The sequence below is a fragment of the Zalophus californianus genome, chromosome 7 (assembly GCF_009762305.2).
Source record: "Zalophus californianus isolate mZalCal1 chromosome 7, mZalCal1.pri.v2, whole genome shotgun sequence".
Classification (NCBI taxonomy): Eukaryota; Metazoa; Chordata; class Mammalia; order Carnivora; family Otariidae; genus Zalophus; species Zalophus californianus.
The window spans coordinates 25,036,881-25,060,008 of NC_045601.1; the positions used below are offsets into that span (position 1 = coordinate 25,036,881).

The 23,128-nt window shown below is 33.9% G+C and overlaps 1 protein-coding gene across 1 annotated transcript; it reads left to right on the top strand.

Annotated features, from left to right (window-relative positions):
* Positions 1-9,720: 9,720 nt before the first annotated feature.
* On the top strand, positions 9,721-9,975 carry LOC113927572 (cytochrome c oxidase subunit 8A, mitochondrial-like). The gene has a single exon (XM_027603493.1). It carries the CDS (start codon positions 9,721-9,723, stop codon positions 9,928-9,930), a length of 210 nt encoding a protein of 69 aa, XP_027459294.1. The 3' UTR covers positions 9,931-9,975.
* The last annotated feature ends 13,153 nt before the right edge of the window (positions 9,976-23,128 follow it).

The following is a 23,128-nucleotide window of genomic DNA, read 5'->3' on the forward strand; positions in this document are numbered from 1 at the left end:
GGAAAACTATTCAATAAGCACGGTATGTAGACTTCATCTTAGTCAGCCATTTTACAAGTGCACACAGTTGAACATTAGTGGGACATCCCACAAAAAATCATAAGTTTAGTAATTATGTCCATCACTAAGGATGAATGAATGAATGAATGAATTATGCTTCCATCACTTGTTTTACAGATAAGCCCCTCATATATGAGTGTCTAACTGTCACCCAGGAATATCAAATTCTATCAATGCAAAGGCATTGGCACTTGTAAGAAGAAAAAAATATGCACTTATTTCTTTCAAGTTTTACCTGTATGCACTTACTACTTTCAAGTTTTCTATTTCTATTTCTGATTTAATTCTGATAGTTGTTATCATGAATGGTGAAAGTTAATGTTAACAGATAAAGATTATAGCTAAGACTAAAGACATCATGATGTTTGAGAAATCTACACACCTGATTCCCTAAAGACCCAGGAATGTGCATATATAAATATGTTATAAAAGAAAAACAAATGTGTGTTATACTTGAGAGTGGAACTGAGCACTAAGATAATTTTCTACATCATTAGATAAAAAAAAATTTTTGCATGAAATCCACAGCTTAGTAGTGTTAATTTTTTTGGTAGAGGGATTTTCTTTTCAGTAAAGATATAACATAAATATAAAACAAATACTTTATTGGGTGTTTATTTTACATGCTCAAGTTATAATGGTTTCATTTCTAAGTCAAGTAGTAAAACTTTCAATTATGGATATAAGACAGAACTTTTGAATTTATGTCCTCTCCTTCTGCAAATCCACTAAAATAGATTCTTGTTTGTTTTTTTTTTAAGATTTTATTTATTTATTTGACAGAGAGAGAGACAATGAGAGAGGGAACACAAGCAGGGGGAGTGGGAGAGGGGGAAGCAGGCTTCCCGCGGAGCCAGGACCCCAATGCGGGGCTCGATCCCAGGACCCTGGATCAGGACTTGAGCCGAAGGCAGACGCCTAATGACTGAGCCACCCAGGCGCCCCTAAACCCACTAAAATAGAAAGAAAATTTTCTCAAGGCTTCAAAAATTGGGGAGTAGATACAAAGTGCAAAATTTAAAGTAGATAATGTCAAGTAAAAAGACAAACTATAAATGATTTATTAGGCTTATGAAAGAACTATTAACACTGGAGAAATAAATAGTAACTCCGTATGAACCATAAAAACTTCAAAATCCTAAGAAATTGGCAACAACACTTAGCACTGAATGGTAATACAGTTGAGGCTCAAAAAGGATCTGAATGAGCACTGGGTGTTATATGTAAGTGATGCATCACTAAATTCTATTTCTGAAACCAATACTACACGGTACATAAACTAATTTGAATTTAAATAAAAACTTGGGAATAAAAGACTGTGTAAAAGTTTTGTGTATTGGTTTGGTAGAGTAGTCTTCACAAAATACCACAAAGTGGATGGCTTAAACAAGGAAAGATTATTGTATCATAGTCTCTGGAAACTACCAGTCTGAGATCAAAGTGTAAGCAGGGTAAGTCCTCTGTTTTCTATGAAGGAGAATCTCTTCCATTCCTTTCTCCTAGCTTCTGGTGATTTGCTAGCAATTCTTAATGTTCTCTGGTTTGGGGATGCATCTACCTGATCTCCTCCTTGGTATTCACATAACATCCTCCCTGTGTGCATGTCTGTCTCCAAATTTCTCCTTTTTATAAGGACGCCAATTTCATTGGATTAGGAGCCAACACTAATGAGGTCATTTTAACTTGATTATTTCTGTGAAGACCGTATCTCCAAAGAGGATCATGTTCTGAGGAATGGGGATTTGGATTTCAACACATGAATTTTGTGTGGACAAATTTCAATCCATACCATTGTGGATTCCATATTTCCTCCTCTCTTCCATGCAGCCGGAATATTGTCTCTTCCACCCCAGTAAAAGAGCAAAGTGTTATTACCTGGGTAATATAACAATTCAGCAATCTAGTAAACTGCTGATTAGCTATACTCTGAGGCTTCATGCAGCAGTGTTAGTTCTACAAGATTTTATCTTATCAGGTAACTTATTTAAAGAGACTTTTTTTTTTTGAGTGGGAGGTGATATAATAGCCATAAAACCTGACTCAGACATGTAAATTGTGATGCTACCTTGTATTATGATCTTGGAATAATTTTCAATGAGTGATGACAAGAAATTTTATTAATCAGCACTACAAGTTAATGTTTTGATTGATGCAAATTATTAAAATTTAGCATGCAACTCATCTCTGTGTCAATTATGTGTTATTTCAGCTTTTAGGAGAGTTAAAAATAAATATCCAAAGTGAAATTCAAAAAAAATCACTAAAACAGCATCTCAGTAAAACCATTGGAATCGACAGGAATTTGAAAACCCCTAATTTACATAAATTAGAACTATTTGTTTGTTTCAACTGAGATTCCTCATTGATGCCTAAGAATTTTATTGTACAAAAGCTTTTTTGGTTTACAGACCCATTTGAGAATCTTATAAAACCTATGATCCATGTCTCTAGGAAAATACAATTATGCCTTTTATCCTCAGACACTTAGTTTTTGGCATAGTTTTCATTAAGTTGGGTACAGAAATAATTGAATTACCTAAAGTTTATGAAAATAGAGCTGAATTTGAACCAACATTCTACCACTTAAAAATTATGTGATAGCCCAGACTTTAGATTTCAGTTTTGTGTATCTATAAAATTAGAAAGGTAATTGTGCCTACATTAAAAGTTTTTTTGTATCATTAAATAATGCAATATACCTAACATGTTGGAAAGATAATATTTCCTGTCTCTGTGTTTTTTTTCTTGTGTACCTACAATTTGGGTTTCTTATATTCTTAACATTTTAATCAACTCCCCATTTTGCTTGAGTTCTATTTTATTATTATTCATTATTTGATGTTACGCTCAGGTTGAGAATTTTTGCAAGTATGTCTGGTGATGCTGCATCCTAGATCTGATGATGTATCCAAATGTAAAAATAATTAAAATAATATGATCATATCCTTTAATATCTGTGGTAATCAAGCTTCGCACTTAAAATGCATGTGTAAATGGGGATTTTCTGGAAAGCTTTAGTAAATGAAGATTTCAGTTCCAAAAATGTGGCGTAAGAACATGTGTCCTGGGTGAGAATGTACAGTGTTTCCTTTGGAAACTTTGTTCCCCTTTGTGTTCTCTTATGTTTGAGTCACTTTGACAGCATTCCTATCAGGATTTCATTCAGCTTTCTATTTATTCACATAGAAATTCTTTCTCCTGAAGCAGACCATCCCATATGAATACAAATCTGAGCAAATTCACAAAAGCAGAGATTTTGGGGGTGAGGCAGTATGGCATAATGAAGTCTGGGTGTTTGAATTGGGGAAATTTAAGATTAAAATATCAATAATTAATCCAAAGGTGATTTATGAAAATTAGTCAAGACGCTGAGAAACTTCACGTAGATGGTTCTCAATAAAATTTCCCTTCTATTGAACTCCTTTGTATCCATTCAAATCATTTAAAAATGTAATGCTGTTTTCAAATCTACAGGAATTACGATGATAAATATGATCACTATTCCCCTAAATATTCCTCATCAGATAACCCACAAACATATTATTGATATGTTATACTGAATCCTTTCTTCAACATTCCTCGAATTACACGATATCCCACCTTTTGTAACAAAGATTACCTCTCTTAAATATGGCTGTTTATCAATGTATTTCTTACACAATAGTTACAGGACTAAAAAGAGATATTGCAAATGAGTACTAATCAGTGCAAATCTAGAAATTAAATTATTATTAGTACCGCTTATTTGGAAATTTTTAAGAATTTTTAGATGGCAAAATCCTATTTTTATTTCCATTGAGTTTAATGTTAACTAGAAACAGGCCTTCTCAGAAACTCATTGATCTATCATATTCAGAGAAATGAATCTATATTCACATAGATATCTCTAGGAAACATTTATAGAATTTCATGATAGGTGTTTTCTTTTTAAGAATAAGAAATTTGTACTCATCTGATCCTCTCCAACTTAGTCTTGCTGCAGTAACAACATGTTTTTATAAGATAGCTCCCAAGTTGTAGATAGCTCCATCTGTTTCCATGAAATAGAGTGAAATTAATTCATTTTGTAGACAATATCAACAAATCAATAATTTGTTTTTTATTTAACATTATTGAAAACCTCAAAAGAACTATTGTCCTGAGAAACTTTATTCAGTATCTTCTAACACTCATTTTCTATGGTATAACTTGAGAATAGATTCTTTTATACCAAATGACTTTTGACAGGAATGCATGTAAATTTGAGTCAACAGATTAAGAAGGATTATATTACAAATTGACCAGTAGTTTTTATAATAAAAACAATAACAATATGAGTATTGTTGGATAAAAAATATAACCTCAAAGAATAAAACATCTATATTACTATATAAAAGATATTAAAGTACAGTGGTGCCTGAGTGGTCCAGTTGGTTAAGCTTCTGACTCTTGGTTTTGGCTCAGGTCATGATCTCAGGGTCCTGGGATCTAGCCCCACACTGGGCCCTATGCTCAGTGGGGAGTCTGCTTGAGATTCTCTGTCTCCATCTCCCTCTGCTCCTCCCCCCACCTCAAATAAAGGAATAAATCTCAAAAAAAATTTAGAGTTCAACCAAAATTTGGATAACATTTTGGAAATTGAATTATAATCTTTTCATGACATATGTACTTTTTGATGTCATTAAACATGTCTATTCAAGAGAACCTAGCAGGCTTATTCATGCCCCTATGTCTGGATAGAATTATATTACACAGGTTAGTGTAGGTTTTGCTTTTCTTCTTAACAATTAAAAAGAAAGTGCAAGAGAGAACATGAAAACTTTCTTAAACTGGAAAGTGTTACTGTCCAATTTGAATCTAGAAGAATTATATATGATATAGTATATAAATGTTTCCCACCCCAATTTTTTTTAAATGGAAACAACTCAATCAATGTCCACATCTTCAAATGACATTGACACCAGTTGTTATGGGTTGAATTCTGTCTCTCAAAAAAGATATATTGAAGTCCTAACTCCCAGTACCTCAAAATGTGACCTTACTTGGAAACAGGGTCTATACAGAGCTAATCAAGTTAAAATAAGTTCATTAGGATGACCCCTAATCCAATGTACCTGGTGTCCTTACAAAAAGAGGAAGTTTTGATAGCGGAAGTGGGAAGCCATGTGAAGCCATGTGAAGACACACAGGGAGAATGCCCTGCGGGAAAAAAGGAACAGATTAACTGACACAACTGTACACAAAGAAAAGCTAAAGATTGCCTGTGACCACCAGAAGCTAGAAAGAGGCAAGCAAAATTCTCCCCAGAGTCTCAGAGAAAGCATGCCTCTGTCCTAAAGAATTCTGACTTCTCTAGCCTCCAGAACTGTGGAACAATAAGTTTCTGTCATTTTAGGCCACTTAGTTTTTGGTATTATCTTTCAGCAGCCATAGGAAACTAACATACCTATAAAATAATATTTAGCAATGAATAAAATTATAGGACACCTTTCAGGTCTAAAATTAAATCATATGATCATATAATTAATTCTATCAATAACAGAAACATAAATTAACCATGCGAAAAAAATACATTGATAATTAATTACAGTATGTGGTATAAAAGAAACATTGTCTAAAACATAATTTTTGTAATAGGAGAGTACTAATGAATACAGATCATCTGAGACCATTTTTAATAAAAACACATTTTATGTAATCCATAATACATATCCATGTGTCATTAAATCTATCCATTTTATTTGGTAGAGTAAATATCATTTTACTGAAAACTGGAAACTGAATTAACATTAGCCAGTTCTCTTTTGGAGATAAAGCCCCGATATCATGCTTAAAAAGGATTTGTGTTGCTATGGTTTATACGATTCATAACCAATTTTTCTGAATTAAAGATTGTTAATGTATGCTATGTTAAGAGGGTCTATAGATTATTACAGAAGAATAGAAAGGCCCCTTTTAAGAGTTCTTTGATGTAGATAATATCAGACTCCCTATGTTTTTGTGGAAAATTGTTTGCAGGCATATAATACTTCCCAACTAATTTGCACTCTTTAGGATGACCCTGAGGCTATGATGAAAGCTACATATTTCAAAGTTTTCAGAGATATTGGCACTTTTTAATCTCTCATTTTAAAATAGCACCATTTCAACCTTAGAACTGTATGATTTCTTATTCTCACTCATATTTACAAGCAATCAATGACACCTAAGCATTGGAACAAAGTTTCATTACAACCATAGCATGTAGGATGTGGGGGAGACATTGTGGGCTAAGTTACAACCATTCCAGTTTGCCAGGCACATGTAAACCTTTGCGCACGTTAGTACAATGGCAAAAAGAAGAGACTGGTGCTAATTTAAGGTTCATTATTCATGCTTCATCAAGATCATTTTAGTGCTGATGCTCAGTTTATTACCTAAGTATTCTTCATTTCAATATAACATCCACTCGTACAGACACTGTGTATTTTTATGCTTTTTCAAAGTTGTTTTCATAATAGAGAAAGACAAATTTCTAACTGTACAATAAAGAAAATGATGATAATAGTTAACACTTACCTAGCCTTTATTACATGCCAGGCACTGTTCTAAGCTCCTCATGTGGATTAAATCAAATAACCCTCATGATAATCCTGAAAGCATACCAAATACAGAGCAGAAAACCAGCCATCTGATCTTTCATTGGTGTACTGCTTTACCTAAGCATATTTCACATTCATTCATGTGCTGACCGAGCAATTTGACAAAAACACAGAAACTATGTAATTCCTTATCTGTAAGGAAATCTGCAGCTGGAGATATTTGCTACCACTGGCAAAGAAATGCTGCATCAATGTAGAAATAAAGTGTCTCCATACAATCAAATTCACTGTGTTGCTTTCTACACAAATGGTGAAGATGAAAGCGCAGTGTGTTGGTATCTGAATATCTGGGTTTTGACACTGACTCTGAGTTCTTCTAGTTACCTATGCCTAATGGAAAAGTCATAATACCTTGGAAGGACCTCTATTTTCTCACTTTACAAATTCAGAGGAAGGTTACAATTTCTTTAATTTCAGAAATGTAATAAATTCACTAATTTGATATTTATTTTGTGCCAACTGTGAGAGATGCCTCAAATACAAAGAAGAATGAGATATTTTCATGGTGTTCATAGTCTAGTTTTCAAATCAGTATCATAAGCGCTATGATAGAATAAGGTCAGGTTACTACAAAAAGCAAAAGGAGAACATTTCACACAGACTAGGCGAATTATGATTGTCTTTCTGAAGGAGATAACAAATTGAGACTTGCAATTACTTAAGGCTTACCTACGTTATGGATAGAAAAATGTTTCAGACAGAGGAATCATTTGTATGGTGCGGTATGGAGGAAAGACATAGCTGGGTTTATTTGAAGAACACATGTAATTGAAGGGGTTTACATATAGAGGATAACTGAGAAATAGAGAAAACAGAGATTGAGAAAGTAAAAATTAGTTCATCAAGAGCTTGATACACCATAGTAAATAATCTTTCACGTGAATGAGTATTTCCCAATATGTATTTTCTAGAAGTAAACTTGAGAAATGGTACATAATACACTACATTTTTAGAGAGAAAATGCAAATTAGTATATTAATGGTTTGCAAAATTCTAGAACATATTAAATTTTAACGCATTTACCAGAAGTAATTTTTAAATGTATTTGACCTAAAAAATGTTTAAATATCATGCATACAATTTTACAAATGAAAAATAAATAGCTTGCTGCACTGTATAACCCAATAAAGGTAAGAGAAAGAGAGAGAGAGATCAATAACACCCTAACAGCTCCCTTGGTGGCCCCTCCTAACAATTACTCTACCCTACATCCAAAAGGTTGCTCTTATTCTGGTTTCAAACTTTATATTAGTTCTTCCTGTTTTATAACTTTATATAAATAAAATTTTACAACCAAATTGTTTATGGCCAATTGAATTTGACTTAAAGATATTTTTCATTTTATTCATGCTTGTTGTGGATAGAGACAGTTAACTCTTTTTCATTACTGTGTAGTATTCATTGTGTGAAGCTACCACAATTTATCCATTCAACTTGCGCAGCCAGTTTGGGGCTATTAAAATAATTCTCCTACTAACATTTTTGCAAACATGTTTTGCTGCATATATGTACACAGTTCTGCTGTGTATAAACTGTAGAGTTGAACTGCTGCATCAGGTGATAAGAAATGTCCAGCTTTGGTAGATACCAGTGGACTATTTTCCTAGCAGTTTTCCAATTTATACTTCCACCAAAAGTATGATGGGAGTTGACTTTGTTGCATATTTCTGCCAATAAATGATATTGTCAGTCTTTTTGATTTATAACATTCTTGTCAATGTTTTGTGGCGTCTCAAAGTGTTTAATTTGCCTTTCCCCTAACTAATAAGGATGCTGGGCATGATTTCATATAATTTGGTTATTTGGATATATTCTTTGGAAAATGCCTCTTTCCATCTTTTGTCCATTTTATTATTGGGTTGATTATTTGTTTGGTAGTTTTATTGTTGATTTCTCCACCATTCTCATTGATTTGTAAGAGTCTTTTCTTTCTTTTCTTTTTTTTTCTTTTTTTGATTTGTAGGAGTCCCTTAAATATTCAGAAGACTTGCATTTTGTCAGATTACAAATATTATTGCCCAGTATATTACTTAGTATCATATTCTCTTAATGTTATCTTTTTATAACTAGACATCTCCATGGTAATAGAGGGTAAAGTAGGGGTCAAGATATTTTTAATAGGCATATCCAATTAATGTACCATGATTATATTGAAAAGATTATTATCTTTCTTCTGTGTAGTATAATTTTGTTGTAAATAAACTGTCCATGTATGTGTTAGTCTAATTTTCTGTATTCTATTAGTCTAATTTTTCCATCTCTATGCCAATACTAACTGTTTTAATCTCTATATTAATAACCAAATGCCAGGCATATTAAATTTGTATTTATTTATAAAGCTGATAAAGTTAAGGTGAAGGTAATTTCAAAACTGATGAAAAAATTAGGTACAAATTTATTTGTTTCTTAAAGGAAACTACAAAATTATATTTAAGAGAATTATTTGAATGGAAATAATCATCTAGGTTAAACTAGAAAAAGTTGTTTAATTCTTTAATAGGCCAGAGCATCAAAGTTCCGTCACAAATGTAAATTTGATTTACGCAAAGCAACACATTTTCTATGTGAATGCCTCAGTGAGGTGCCATTTTGAGATAAGACTGCAAGCAAAAGAGCTCTAAAATAACTTTGGATAGCTATAAAAATAAGTTTTTCCACTCTGTGCCTTTTCAAGATCAGCTTGATTATGTGTAGACCTTTGTATTAACACACACACACACACACACACACACACACACACACACACACACACACCATGGACACAAAATCTTGTTGGAATCTGACTAGGATGATAGTTAATATGCAGAATATTTTGAGAAAAATTGACATCTTTACATTATCATGTTCTCAAGTCCATAAATATAGCATATCCTTTCATATTTTTCTATCAATAACACTTTTGCAGGTTTATTTGTAGAGGCCTTGCCCATGTTTTCTTAGATTTATCATATGTATTTGATGTACTTGATACCATTTTAAATTATATAATTTAAAATATCTACTTTTCAGTAGCTGGCAACTGTCGTCATTCCCTGCGGTCATGTCTTTGTTGACCGTGCAGCTGCTCAGGGGCCTGACAGGTCTCACCTGGAGGCTCCTGGTGCAGCGTGCCCAGATCCATTCCAAGCCTCCGTGGGAGGAGTTCGGGACCATGGATGTTGCCGTTGGGCTCACCTCCTGCTTCCTGTGTTTCCTCCTGCCATCGGGCTGGGTCCTGTCGCATCTGGAGAGCTACAAGAAGCGGGAGTGAAGGGGGCTGTCCTGTCCCTCACCCTGTGACCTGACTACCCCTGGCCTCTCCTGATTATGTCTGCTGCATCCCTGGCTGGTCTTCCTAGGATCATGTCCTTCAATTACAATGACCTCTTCTGCAGTCATGACCTCTCCATTTCTCCATGGTGACAGCCTGGGACCACATATATTGGTTTATAAGGCCCTACTCGGTAGGGCCCTCCTTGTAACAATAAAGTCTATTTAAACCTTGCCTCAGAAAAAAAAAATAATAATAAAATAAAAATAAAAAAATAAAATAGCTACTTTTGTTAACTTTTTCTGCTGGTGTATAGAGCCATGATTGCTATTGTATATTGACCTTATAAACCTGTGATTTTGCTAAATGCATTAACTAATTCTAATAACGTATGCTGGGCTTTTTAAATTTTTTACAACAGAATCATAAAATCTGTAAATAATAAGATTTTTATGTATTACTTTTAACCTTTATGCATTTTTTCTTTCTATTGCCTTAAGAACTTTCATAAAATATTTGTTCTTACACCCTAAGTTTCATTCTTAGTGTTCTACATCGCATGGGCTTAGACAAATATATAATGATACATATCCATCATCATGGTATCCTACAGGGTATTTCCACTGACCCAAAAATCCTCTGTGCTCCACCTATTCAACCTTCCTCTCACTCCTCAACCCCTGAAAACCACCTTGGCTTTCCATAAGTTTTGCCTTTTCCAGAATGTCATATATTTGGAATCTTATGGTATATAACCTTTTCACAGCTTGCTAGTTTCTTAGTGCTGAATAACATTCCATTGAGTGGATAAACCTCACACTATTTAGTTATTCTTTAAATGTCTATAAGTATTTGCAACAATATATTTTGTTTCACTGTTCAATATTTTATGCTAATAAACGTATTTGAAATAACATGATTTTTTTGCCTTGTGTGTAAGGATAATTTAATATACATTTTAAATGAAAATAAATTCTAGTTGGATAATGTGAATATAACCTTAAATTCTTATCACTCAAGAATCAAAGTTCTGATATCCTAAATGCTCTAATGCACTGAAATGAGAAATACCTGAAGTTGAATTATAATTAGTTAAAACTTAAAAAGATAGAAAAATAACTGAGAAATTATTTCTATCCCTCTTAGTAATCACATTTTTTTCTTAACAGCTAATTTATTCAGTTAGTGTATCATTCTTTTTATGTTAAGTAATTAGCAGGTCACAGAAGACAGGAAAAAAACTGTTTAACAGGATTGTCTACTTCTCTTTAATACCCTTGAGATCATCATCTCACTATGACCTCAGTGTTTTCGTAACAATTTAAACTCTTTATTTATACTAAAATATGTGAAAGATGCATGCTAATTTTAAAGCCTATAAATAGAACAGAAATTGAAGATGTCTTTTCCTAATGGCTGAAAAGTGCATAAAATTAATTTGACTGATATGAATGTACTCTAATAATACTTTATCAATTTATGTGACTACTGCTTCTAAATAATTTATATTAATAATTTATTCTTATCTACAAATAACTGATCCCACTTACCAAATCTAATATCTTCATTAGCAAAATATATGTTGCCCATTTGTTGCAGATAAGTAGGCTTGGTGATATAGGACTAAAGACATTTAAGAAACATATCACGTCCTCAAGGAACTATGATAATAATTATCATATAGGTTGTCAGGAAAAGAAGTGGGTAAAAGGGAAACCTGTAGATTCAAACACATTTGAAGAGCTTTTCAGGTAAAAAAATAAAGGAACAGCTAAATTACTAAATCTAGTAAACATTTGTATAATGAACCTATAAAGAAGTGTGTTTTAGAGCTTTAGATTAAATATGTAAATATAGGAGCTAATATTTTCCTGTGCCACAAAAGATCATCAGAGACACATTTTGAGGGTGAACACCCCGCACAAATGTTCCTGGTTACTTCCCCTCCATGCCAACAGCCCTGGGCTGGAAATTATGGCTTAGCAAGATACCCTGCATAGAATTAACAACCTGCCAACTCTCCCTTCTTACGACTTATCATTGACATTTTTTCTTCATTCTGTGCTACACACAAACCATATTTGTTCAAAAAAATCCCTAAAACTCAGTAAAGGAATTGTCATAGGTCACAGTTCACACACCTAGAAGGATGCAGCAGACCTGCCACCTTGAATGGTTTTCATACTATTCATTGTCCGATGCTGGGGTGATCCCACTGCATGTCTTATTCAGCATGTGATGCCCTCATTTTCCTTCATTTACAATGAAGCACTTAAGAATGACTTAATTATTGTGAGTGATTTCATATAAAGATAAGTCAAAGTTTTTTAAAAAATGATGAATTTATTCTTCATGAGAGTATTCAAAGTCATTCACTGTGGGCCCCATTTTACCATCTCCGCCTCTTCATTCTCCTCCTACCCCATGGAGACAGAATTCGAGGTACATTTGGCCTCTCAACATTTCCTAAATATTTCATATTAATTTTTATGTCTCTACAACTTTAAATGTACATAGTCATTTTCTAAGATGTCCTTCCTCACCCCTACTTCTCTGCCAGCCAAATGTCTCTTTAAACAAGGCCAACACAAATATCTCTAGAGCTACTATCTTGGACCCATTTTTTCCAACCTACCTAAAAGAAATTACCACATTTATATCTGCATTTCTATGGCACTTTGTATTCTCTTCTCTTTGAGGTGAATGCTGCGAGACGCTGAGTAAATACTCGCTCCAGAATCAGATGCCCTGAGTTGGAATCATGACTCCATCACTGATGAGCTGTGCAACCTTAAACAAGCTCCTCAAAATCCCCATATCCCAGTTTCCTTAGCTTTAAAATGGGCATAAAAGTATGTTACAGATTGTTTTAAGCATTATACAAGCTAACATATGCATAAAACTTAAAAGCTGTGTTTGGCTCATGCTCAATAATTTTACCTATTATATTAGTTATTTTTAAATGTGCTTGAGTCTCTTTTCTAATAACTTCTGGAGAGAAGAATATTTTTATCATCTTTTTATAATTGATTGTTACTGCCTAAATTATAGAAAAATCTCCACCAAGGGTGACTTCAGTTGTATATCAGTCTGGGTGCTGCTGGAAGACAGAAGCCGTTCTAGATATTCAAAATATGAGACAATTTAATGTAGTTAACTAATCTTTACAAATCCATTGGGATGCTCAGAGGAACTGAAGCTGGGGGAGAGTTCGCTCAGGTTTCAAATCTACCACTGTAGATATGTCCCACATAATTCGGGACTTTTGGCTGCAGTCCCGATCAGAACCTTCCAGGAATTTGCCCCTGACAGTCAGCTAAGGTACAGAATCAGTGTGGGAAGCTCTCAGGGGAATGCCTATGGAGGCATATTCATCTACCTGCTTCTTCTATGTTCCACCATGTATGAATGAAATGCAGGAGAGATCATAGAAGGGTTTTGGTGAATGTTAATTGTCTATAGCTATTATTTTAAATTACAGGAATTCGTCTTTTTAGTACATCAAAAATGTTTGAATACCAAATTGCATACAATTTAATCATATATATAGTAGATAAATAGTTAATTTTTCTTAAAATTACTTGTTATAATATTAACCAATAGATCCTTTTGCTTCACTGCCACCAAAATTGTCACAATTATCATCAAATAAATTTAAAACCAGCCCTGAGCATTTTTAAATCCTACAAGAGCACAACTTCTTAAAATTTGTGGGTAAGTGCCAGAAGGAGATCAGATTCATAGGTACATGTGGCAGCATCTTGAAGACACTTTGTTTTCATTTTCTCCTTGCCAAGTTCATAATTTGTTTACTGGAATATTCACCCTGGGTTCTTGATACCGGAATTGACTGTCCATCCCCCATGCCTCACTAGAACCCACAGCCTTCAAGTTCTACCCTTACACAATATTCAGGTCTCTACTTTTTCTGAAGTTGTAGCTCACTTCACATAATTATGCATATCTGCTTTGGATCTATGGGTTAGTATAGCGAGAATACCTATGTAATATCTTCAGTCAAGAATTTTTGAGGCTTCCAACTTCCCTCTCTATTGGACCTCTAAGTTATTGACACATGTTTATGCTGGGTTCCTGATTCCTGTCTCACACCCCTGTGATTGTTAGTGTAATAATGACAAAAGCTATTATTAGTATATGAAGATTTACACCTCTCTTTGTTATAGCAATTTGGGTTGTGAGTGAGGAGAATTAGAAGTATATCAGAAAGTCTAGACTAATCTACCTCAAAGGACAAAGGGAGAACTATAAAAATAAATACAGAAGGGAAAGAGGCCAATGTGGGAAGGATAGTTTAAGAATAAAGAAACGGGGCACCTGGGTGGCTCAGTTGGTTAAGTGACTGCCTTCGGCTCAGGTCATGATCCTGGAGTCCCAGGATCGAGTCCTGCATCGGGCTCCCTGCTCAGCAGGGAGTCTGCTTCTCCCTCTGACCCTCCTCCCTCTCATGCTCTCTCTTTCTCTCTCATTCTCTCTCTCAAATAAATAAATAAAATCTTTATAAAAAAAGAATAAGGAAAGAGCAAGGAGATTAAGTGTCAATGACAGAAGCCATGGCATGCTATGTAAGACTGAGAATGAACATATCTAGAGAAGTTTGTGTATCATGACATGTAATCTCATCTCACATTTTCAGATATTTCAATAAATCTTTTAATTGATTTTAGTTTTTTTCAAGGTTAGATTTCATTTGAATATGGAATGTTGCTGAGACAGAGTATAACATGGCTTAGTTCTACAAAGTTTGCATTAGATTTTTGGCTTACATACCTTTCATCATTACCATATCAGGACAGTAAATCTGCCTCTTTTATTTTTCCTAGATCCTCATTGTTCTGGGCATGATTTGCTGCCTGTCATTCCACAGGAGTTCCCTGGTCTATGTAGGCAAGCAATGCGATTTATATCAGTAATTGGCTATCCAGACTGCAATTATGTTTTTTCATGGACATATTATGTAGTATGTTGATCAATATAGGCATTTTGAGCATCTTCTCAACCTCCAAGCAACCATTACTCTGTATATGATACTATATTGTACATGGTAATCATCCATCTCATCCGTTTATCGATTGATCGATCTATCTATCTAACACCTATCTATCATCTATCATCTATTGTCTATCTAATGAGAGTCTATTTAAGATCTACTTAGGTCTATATAAAAATACAAGTTGTATTGCATATACCCACTAGAAAGACCGAGTTTGTGGCTGAAACAAAGTGTGATGATTTCTGTAACCCTGGACTCTTTCATGAACTAAGGCAGAACTCCTCAAAGTCCCTGAACCATTATTTGGCATCATAGCAAGCAAAGCACAATCTCGAAGTCATTCTCAGCAGGATATATGTTTCAGACATATCTCCAAGAGAAAATCACTTTAATAAAGCACATTTTCTATAAACATTAAAGTTAGTTTCATGAAAATAAAGGGAAAACAGTCAGCAGCTATTCAGAAAAAAAGCATTTACATTCATAGAATTGAAAGGGACCAAAATCACCCTCTTATTATAAGTTTTTAGAATCTGAGGCTTAAAAAGTTTACATTATCTTTCCAAGATCATCAATTAGATTTGGGGGTTAGAAGCCAAGTCATGTGAACCCCTATTCAGCGATCAAATATCTACACAATATTTGGTCTAACTTGGTGTCATATGTTAAATTAAAAATATCAAAATATCAAAAATATTGGTATTTTCTGGCCAAATTATATCTATATTCTCTATTTTTCAGGTATAGACTTAGATTCCCTTTGACAATTTTTGAAGAATTATTGAAACAGCAATCAAAATCTCATCACTATTGTAAGAACATGCTTATAATTTAATTTTATTTCTGCATGACTTTGAATACTTAGTCTAAAAAAATTTTAAAAAAATAATAAACATTTTAGCTGTATCTTAAAATAGAAATACTCAACTTGGAACTTTTTACTAACATAGTTACTTGTTGTCCACCCCCACCCCCCCCCCCCGGCGTCCCGCCATGGGAAGTCCTGTTGGAAATTGCAAGTAGTGGCTACCAACAGAAAATCATTGTATAATATGCAATGTAATTTTATACTTATGGGCCATTAATATGCCTTAAAGAGAAGTTAATACCTGTAATTTGGAAACTACATACAAATGAATTATTAATGTAGATGTTTAATTATGAAAATTTTGCCCAGAATTTCTTTTGTCACAAATCACAGGGAGTCAAAGCTATTAAATAAAATATTTCATATTTGACACTTTGATTAACACTTTGATTAATACCATTATATATGTTTCGATATTGAATGATAGAAGTTACTGAGGTCTCACAAAAATGCTTTGGCTTAATTATATTAAAAGTATAAACTGTGCCAGTAAAGAACTCAAAACCGAAACAGTTCTCTAATGCAGTTTCACTTACTGAAAGTCAAAGTCGGAGCAGATGCCAACTTAATTTTGTCTACCTTTGCATTTATGGCTCCATCCTCCCTGCCTTGTATCCTTACTGCCCTACCAAGATCACCACTGTAGCCACCTATCTTTCTGTTTACCCTGTTTTCATTAAGCACCAGAGAATCCCTTCCTTTCTTTGTGGCTTGCTGTTGTCTTAAGCTACATAGGTGCTCGATAACAATTTGTTGAGTACAAAAGAGAATGAAGGCACAATTACTCTACTTCTCAACATTTCCCCCACACCTGACCTATATCATATCACATTTTCAGCAGTTACTAGTCTTCAATCAAAATGATATGGAAAACACAAACTCATAAAAGTGGAACAGCTGTTGTTAAAATATGTAAGAAGACCAGCAGTTGATCTCTCCCTTGCCCATCTTAGTTGTCCCTGGGCTACCTGTAGAGCTCTGTGGAATGTGGTTTGAAAATCATTCAGCTATTAAACCTCAAAACTAATGCACAATTGGATGAAATTTTAAGTGCTCTCAAGCCACAAAAGGGCATTTAAGAGTGACCTTCTGGAGAAATCAGCCTTACGTTTGTTGACAATTAATACATTGAATGCTAAAAGAGGCAGACCAGTGGGACAGACTTTGAAGACATCATCCTAAATGACTATCTCAGAAATGCCTGTTTAACCTCCTTTCATATATGGCTATATTCTTGCTGAATGAGGAAAAAATAAAAGAAAATGGGGTGCTTTGGATGACCTTCCTAATTGTCCTATCTAGTTATATGTTCCCTAGACCATGCAGTGTCGTGGTCCACTGCACCAGAAGAGAGGACAGGATTTTCTTTGGTCAGATTCATCCAGATAAGATCTGTTATTTTCTATCCTCCTGCCTCAAGAAGGCCATAGCCTTTTCTATGACACTGTAGCCAATGAATACTAACTTGTTGGCACATCTTACCCCTAGCCCTTAGCAACACTAACCCCATTCTAAACATAGATGAGAGTAATATAAGAGTAAATTTTTCTTTCATGGAGAATGTGTTGACAATCATGTGGAGATTTAACTCAGGGTTATAAGTGAATTAAGAAGGTAGTTAATTTTGTGCATTAATTCACATTCTTGAGAGGACAGCTCTGGTTATCACTTCTTTCTGACCCAACCAGACACCTCTTGGTTGAGTGGCATTTTTCACTAATTACAGCTTACAATAGGTGTTAGATTCCCAAACCAGTTCTGTGTACAGCATAGTCTGACAAGAAAAGAAAAAATAACAACTCTGTGTAGTTATAACTTGGGTTGTTCTTGCACATTCCCACTTATCACAGGAGCAATATCTCAGACTTCTTTCATCCCTTTACGAACGTCAAACATGTAATCAACTCAGCACTGAGATATTGATTTAGGGGCAGAGCAACTTCATTTCAGGTGAAATCAAAAGATTGAACACAGAGATATTCTTTCTTGTCTTACAGGGTATTGTTACATTGAGGAAGAATACAGAATAAAGCTATTACCGAGAAAGCTAGCTAAAACAATACCATCTTATTTGTTTCTATAAGTAAAATTCATTCAGTATCAGCAAGCATTTTCTAGTCCAAAAAATTCTTAAGGCTGCATTTAAAATTTGGATCCTTTGTCAGTGTTTTGTTTTGAAATCATACTTACTGTTTGGAAGTATGAGCATCATTTTTTTCCAGAGGAATAATGGCGCATATCTGATCAAATAAATCAACTTTCCCATTTCTGCTTTACTTGAAGTTTATGCAGTCCAGTTCTCTCAAATGTACAGCTAGAATAGAGCTAGTGACTTTTGTTCTGGCTCCAGAATAGGGAAAAAAAATCTAAAGATCTTCAAATTCCATAATTATGCCTTAATGGACCAAAAATCCTCTGAATATATCTCTCTATAGATTCATACATAAACATGGTGGACAACAAACTGCAGGATATATAGATTAACAATGTAAAGTATGCCACAAACATCCAACACTATGGGTGTAGCAATTAGACCCATGATATAAGCTCCTCATATTCTGTCCTAATGAAATAAGAAAATATTGAAATTCTTAGCTTCACCAATTCATGTAAGTATATTTCAGTGCAATTCATATACTACCTCTTTGTGACAGTCCAGTAATATGAAAATATTGCCAGTATAGCTAAATGGTATTAAATGTTCTATTACAACAGCAGTTTTCTAAGCCTGTAACATTATAATTCATGCAATAGAAAATGCTTGCCCATTGACTTCAGAATATTCATGACTGTGAAAGGTATACTGATGAACAGTACTGTTCAGAATAAAAACAGAGAAAGTACCTGATATTCATAGTGAATAGTGCAAATAGAATGGCTTTACAATGAACATAAATCATAGGTTACCATAGAATGTATCCACAGTAATCACTGCTTAGTTCAGTAATGTGAAAAGAGATAATACTGAAAAGAGATAAATATGAACGAAATAAGTGACAAAAAAGTTTAACTTGTACTTGTGAATTAATGATTTAGACAGATAACGCAAATTCCCCAGACATACCTACATGTGTAGAATATGCAATTTATTAAATACATATTGATGAATTTCTTCCATGAGCCTAAATAATTCCTTGGTGTAAATAAGACTCTAAAGAAGTGTTAGGTATGGTCATTTAGCCATGAATTTGTAAGGATAAAGTAAACACATCATGAAATCATTAGTAACTTAGTGTGTAGGTATACATACACAAATATTTTATGTATATACAACACTTATGATGAACATAATATCCTGCTCACACGAAATATTAGGAATTAGGATAGCATAGTAAAGAGATGATTTATTAAGGGGATAATATTATTTCCATTCTATAGTACTTTGCTTTCAGTTTCAGAAAGAAATTTTTTCAGAAACTAATCTATATTTTCTTCACAAATAGGTTTGGTGTAATCTTAATACTTTCATATGTGTACCAAGATAGAACACGTTACATAATATTACTCGAAAATACTGTAAGACAGAAAAAAAGGAAATATGAAAGACACAGGTAGAATACAGATAATAATAATTTCAAATATTTTCAGTGTTGACATAATGAGAAGCTATGTCAAATATAGCTTCTCAAAAGCTCTCAGATATAATTTGAGATTGGCTCAAAATTACCTCTGGAATATTTACTTGCTAAGTCTATTACTCAATTTTTCTCTTGACAAACAGGAAGAATATTTTTTAGCAAAACATAAGTTTTGTCACATGTATTCTTCTATCTCAGAAGAGCATCAATGACTACCCAAATTACTGTAATAAATTCCATCTTGCCCTTCTATAATCCTTTTTTACGCAAATAGAGTGATCTTTTAAAAATGTCACTCAGGTCCCTCCCTAACACTGCTCGATACTCTAATATCCTCCCGTTTTTCTTAGATTGAAAGTCAAACTCCTTTATGGATCTACAGACCTCATTTTAAGATCCTACCTTCTGCTACATTACCTATGTCATGCAACTCCTTTTCTATTATGGTCCAGCCACACTGACCTTCTTTCTAGTTCTGAATTTTTTTTTTTAAGATTTATTTATTTATTTGAGAGTGAGAGAGAGAGTGCAAGCAGGGGAGGGGCAGAGGGAAAGGGAGAGAGAGAATCTCAAGCAGACTCCTAGCTCAGTGTGAAGTCCAACAGGGGGCTTGATCCACAACCCTGAGATCATGACTTGAGTTGAAATCAAGAGTCGGATGCTTAACCAACTGAGCCACCCAGGCACCCTTGAAATATTTTAAGATCATTTTACTTCAGAAACTTCATATTTGCTATTGCCTTTGCTTGGAACGCTCTTCCCCATGATCTCAACCTTTAGGTTTCATTTCAGAAGTTATGACCTCCTCCTGCCCCAAATAATTTTGGTGCCACAGTAGCATATCCTTGACCCCTTCATTGAAAAGTCCAGGGATGGGGTGCCTCGCTGGCTCGGTCGTTAAGCATCCGCCTTTGGCTCAGGTCATGATCCCAGGGTCCTGGGATCGAGCCCCACATCAGGAGCCTGCTTCTCCTTCTCCCTCTCCCGCTCCCCCTGCTTGTGTTCCCTCTCTCGCTGTGTCTCTCTCTGTGAAATAAATAAATAAGATCTTTTAAAAAAGGAAAAAAAAAAAGAAGTTACAACCTCAGAGAGGCTTTCCCTGACCATATTGTCTACTGTTGTCCTAAAAACTCCCAACCCAGTCACTTAAACTCCCAACCCAGTCACTTGTTCACTACCCTGTTTTAATTCATCAATAGCATTTAATATAATTTCCTTTTTCTTTTAATTTTTCTAATGAGTATGTAATCCTTCTCTCTCCCACCAGTACCCTCAGGAACTTAAGCTAGTACTTAACATAATAGTCACACTGTAAATATTTATTAAATGATAATAATAAAAATATAATAAAAATAATCCATTGCTCAAATTCCAAAACTATTCCTTAATGGACCAAAAATCCATTGGTCCTAAACAAAGCTAAGGATGATATTACAGAATTGAATCTGCAAATTTACACTTCCTTTTTTGTAATCTTGTAATCAATTCCTGCTTTAAGGAAATCACAGATGTGGAGACATTCATTAGTTTTCAAATCCTAAGCAGAATTTGCCCAACTTGCCTGTTTGATACCTCATTATATTTATTGCATCAACCTATTGCCTTTCTTGTGATGGTGGGACAACTAATAGTTACATCAAATGCTTTGTGAAGTGATTTGCTATACAATGTTTTGACCAAATTGTCCCTCATTGATACAGACACTCAATTTCATTTTAGAGCATAAAATTACCAGCAAATATATTTCTGAATACATGTGATCCTACATCAGTGTTAAAAATTTAATTATGAGATGTTTTAGTGTTAGAAGCTCTATTATTTTATCTGCATTGATTTTGTTTTATTTACCTTTAAATACAACTTATATACTATGGAATACACAGATTTTAAGTGTACATTTCCGTAAGTTTTAGTAAATGTGGAATCCATGCCACCACCACCACCAGAATCAGAATATAGAGAACATTTCGATTGCAACAGTGTCTTCATGCTCCTTCCAGCCACTCTGGCTCCACATCATTCTTATTCATACCACTGAAGTTTTGCCTATTCTTAAACATCATGTTTATTAAATTATTCAGTATCTACAATTTTGTGCCTTATTTCCTTTGCTCAGAATAATGGTTTGATTTCCATTCATGTTGTTTGGTGTATCTGTTATTTACTCTGTCTTTATTGAAAAGTATTATTCTATGCTAAGAGGACATCAGATGTGTTTATTTGTTCTCCTATTGATAAATACTTGTCTTGTTTCCAGGCTTTACCTCCTATGAGGAGAGCCACTACAAAGTTTCTTACACAATTCTTTTTGTAGACATTTCTCTTGGGTAAAAACATAGAAATTAAATTCCTTAGTAAAATAGATACAACAGGGGCTCAAAAGTTTATTGTAACAGATTATAATTTGCATTTTCTTCATGACCAATGATTCTGAACAACTTCTTAGGAACTTAATGGCCATTCGTATATATATTTGTTCAAGTTTTGGCTCCTTAATTTTTTGTATTGTTTATCTTTTGTATTTTGGATTTGTAAAATTTCTTTGCATATTCAGGAAGCAAGCGGTTTGTCATATATTCTACCAAACTATGGCTTGCATTTTCATATCCTTAATAGTGTTTTATGACAAAAGAAAGTTATTCACCTTGATTAAATTATATTGGTATTTATGACATTTCTGAGGAAATGATGCATACATAAAATTTTCTGTTACTTTTTTTTTTTCTGCAAGTATTATGGTTTTAGTTTTTACCTTTAGGTCTGTGATACAACTCAAGTTAACTCTGGGTATGGTGTGAGGTAGGTGTCAAAGTTTATTTTTCCCATACCTTCATAAACTTGTACCAGTTCCATTTGTGGAAAAGACTCTTCTTGTAGTGTTGAATTGCTTTCATGCCTATGTCAAGAATTAATAAACTGGAATTTCACTTCTAGCCAAGATTGAGTAACAAGGACTAGATTAACCTTTATATCGAGACAACTAAAATAAAACAGACAAAGTCCATGAAATGATGATTTAGTGATATTTGACACTAGGCAGCATAGTGATCTCTGTAAGAAGAGAAAAATGAAGTGATCCCTAAGATTGTGCCAGATTAGTATCTGCAGAATCCAAGCAATACAGCTAATCTTATATTTGATGGGGGAAAAAGTGAATGTTTTCCCTGAATATCAGAAATAAGACAAGGGCATTCACTCTCACCACTTCTATTCCACATGGTATGGATAATTCTAGCAACAGTTTTTTTCTGGAAAAAAATAAAAGGAAAAAGAAATTATAGACATATAGTCAGTAAAGGAAGAAATAAGGCTTTCTTTATTAGCTAATGGCATAATTATCAACGTAGAGAATCCTGCTGAGTTTACACAAAAAGCTGTTAGCGTTAATAAGTGAACTTAATAAGTTTGCATGATACAAGATCAATATACTAATCAAATGTATTTCTATATACTAAAAATCAGACATTTAGAAACAACGCCATTTACATTGCTTCAAAAATATAGTTAGGGATAAATTAGACAAGTGATTATATTAACTGTGTGCTGAAAACTGCAAACATGGCTGAGAGAAATGAATGCAAACAGAGATGAGAATAATTTTAAAAGAAGACCTAAATAAATGGCTACATACAGCATGTTTATGGATCAGAATAATCAATATTAAGATGTCAATTTTCCCCAAATTAATCTATAGAACCAATATAATACCAGTCAAAATTTCAGTAGGCTATTAAAAGTAAT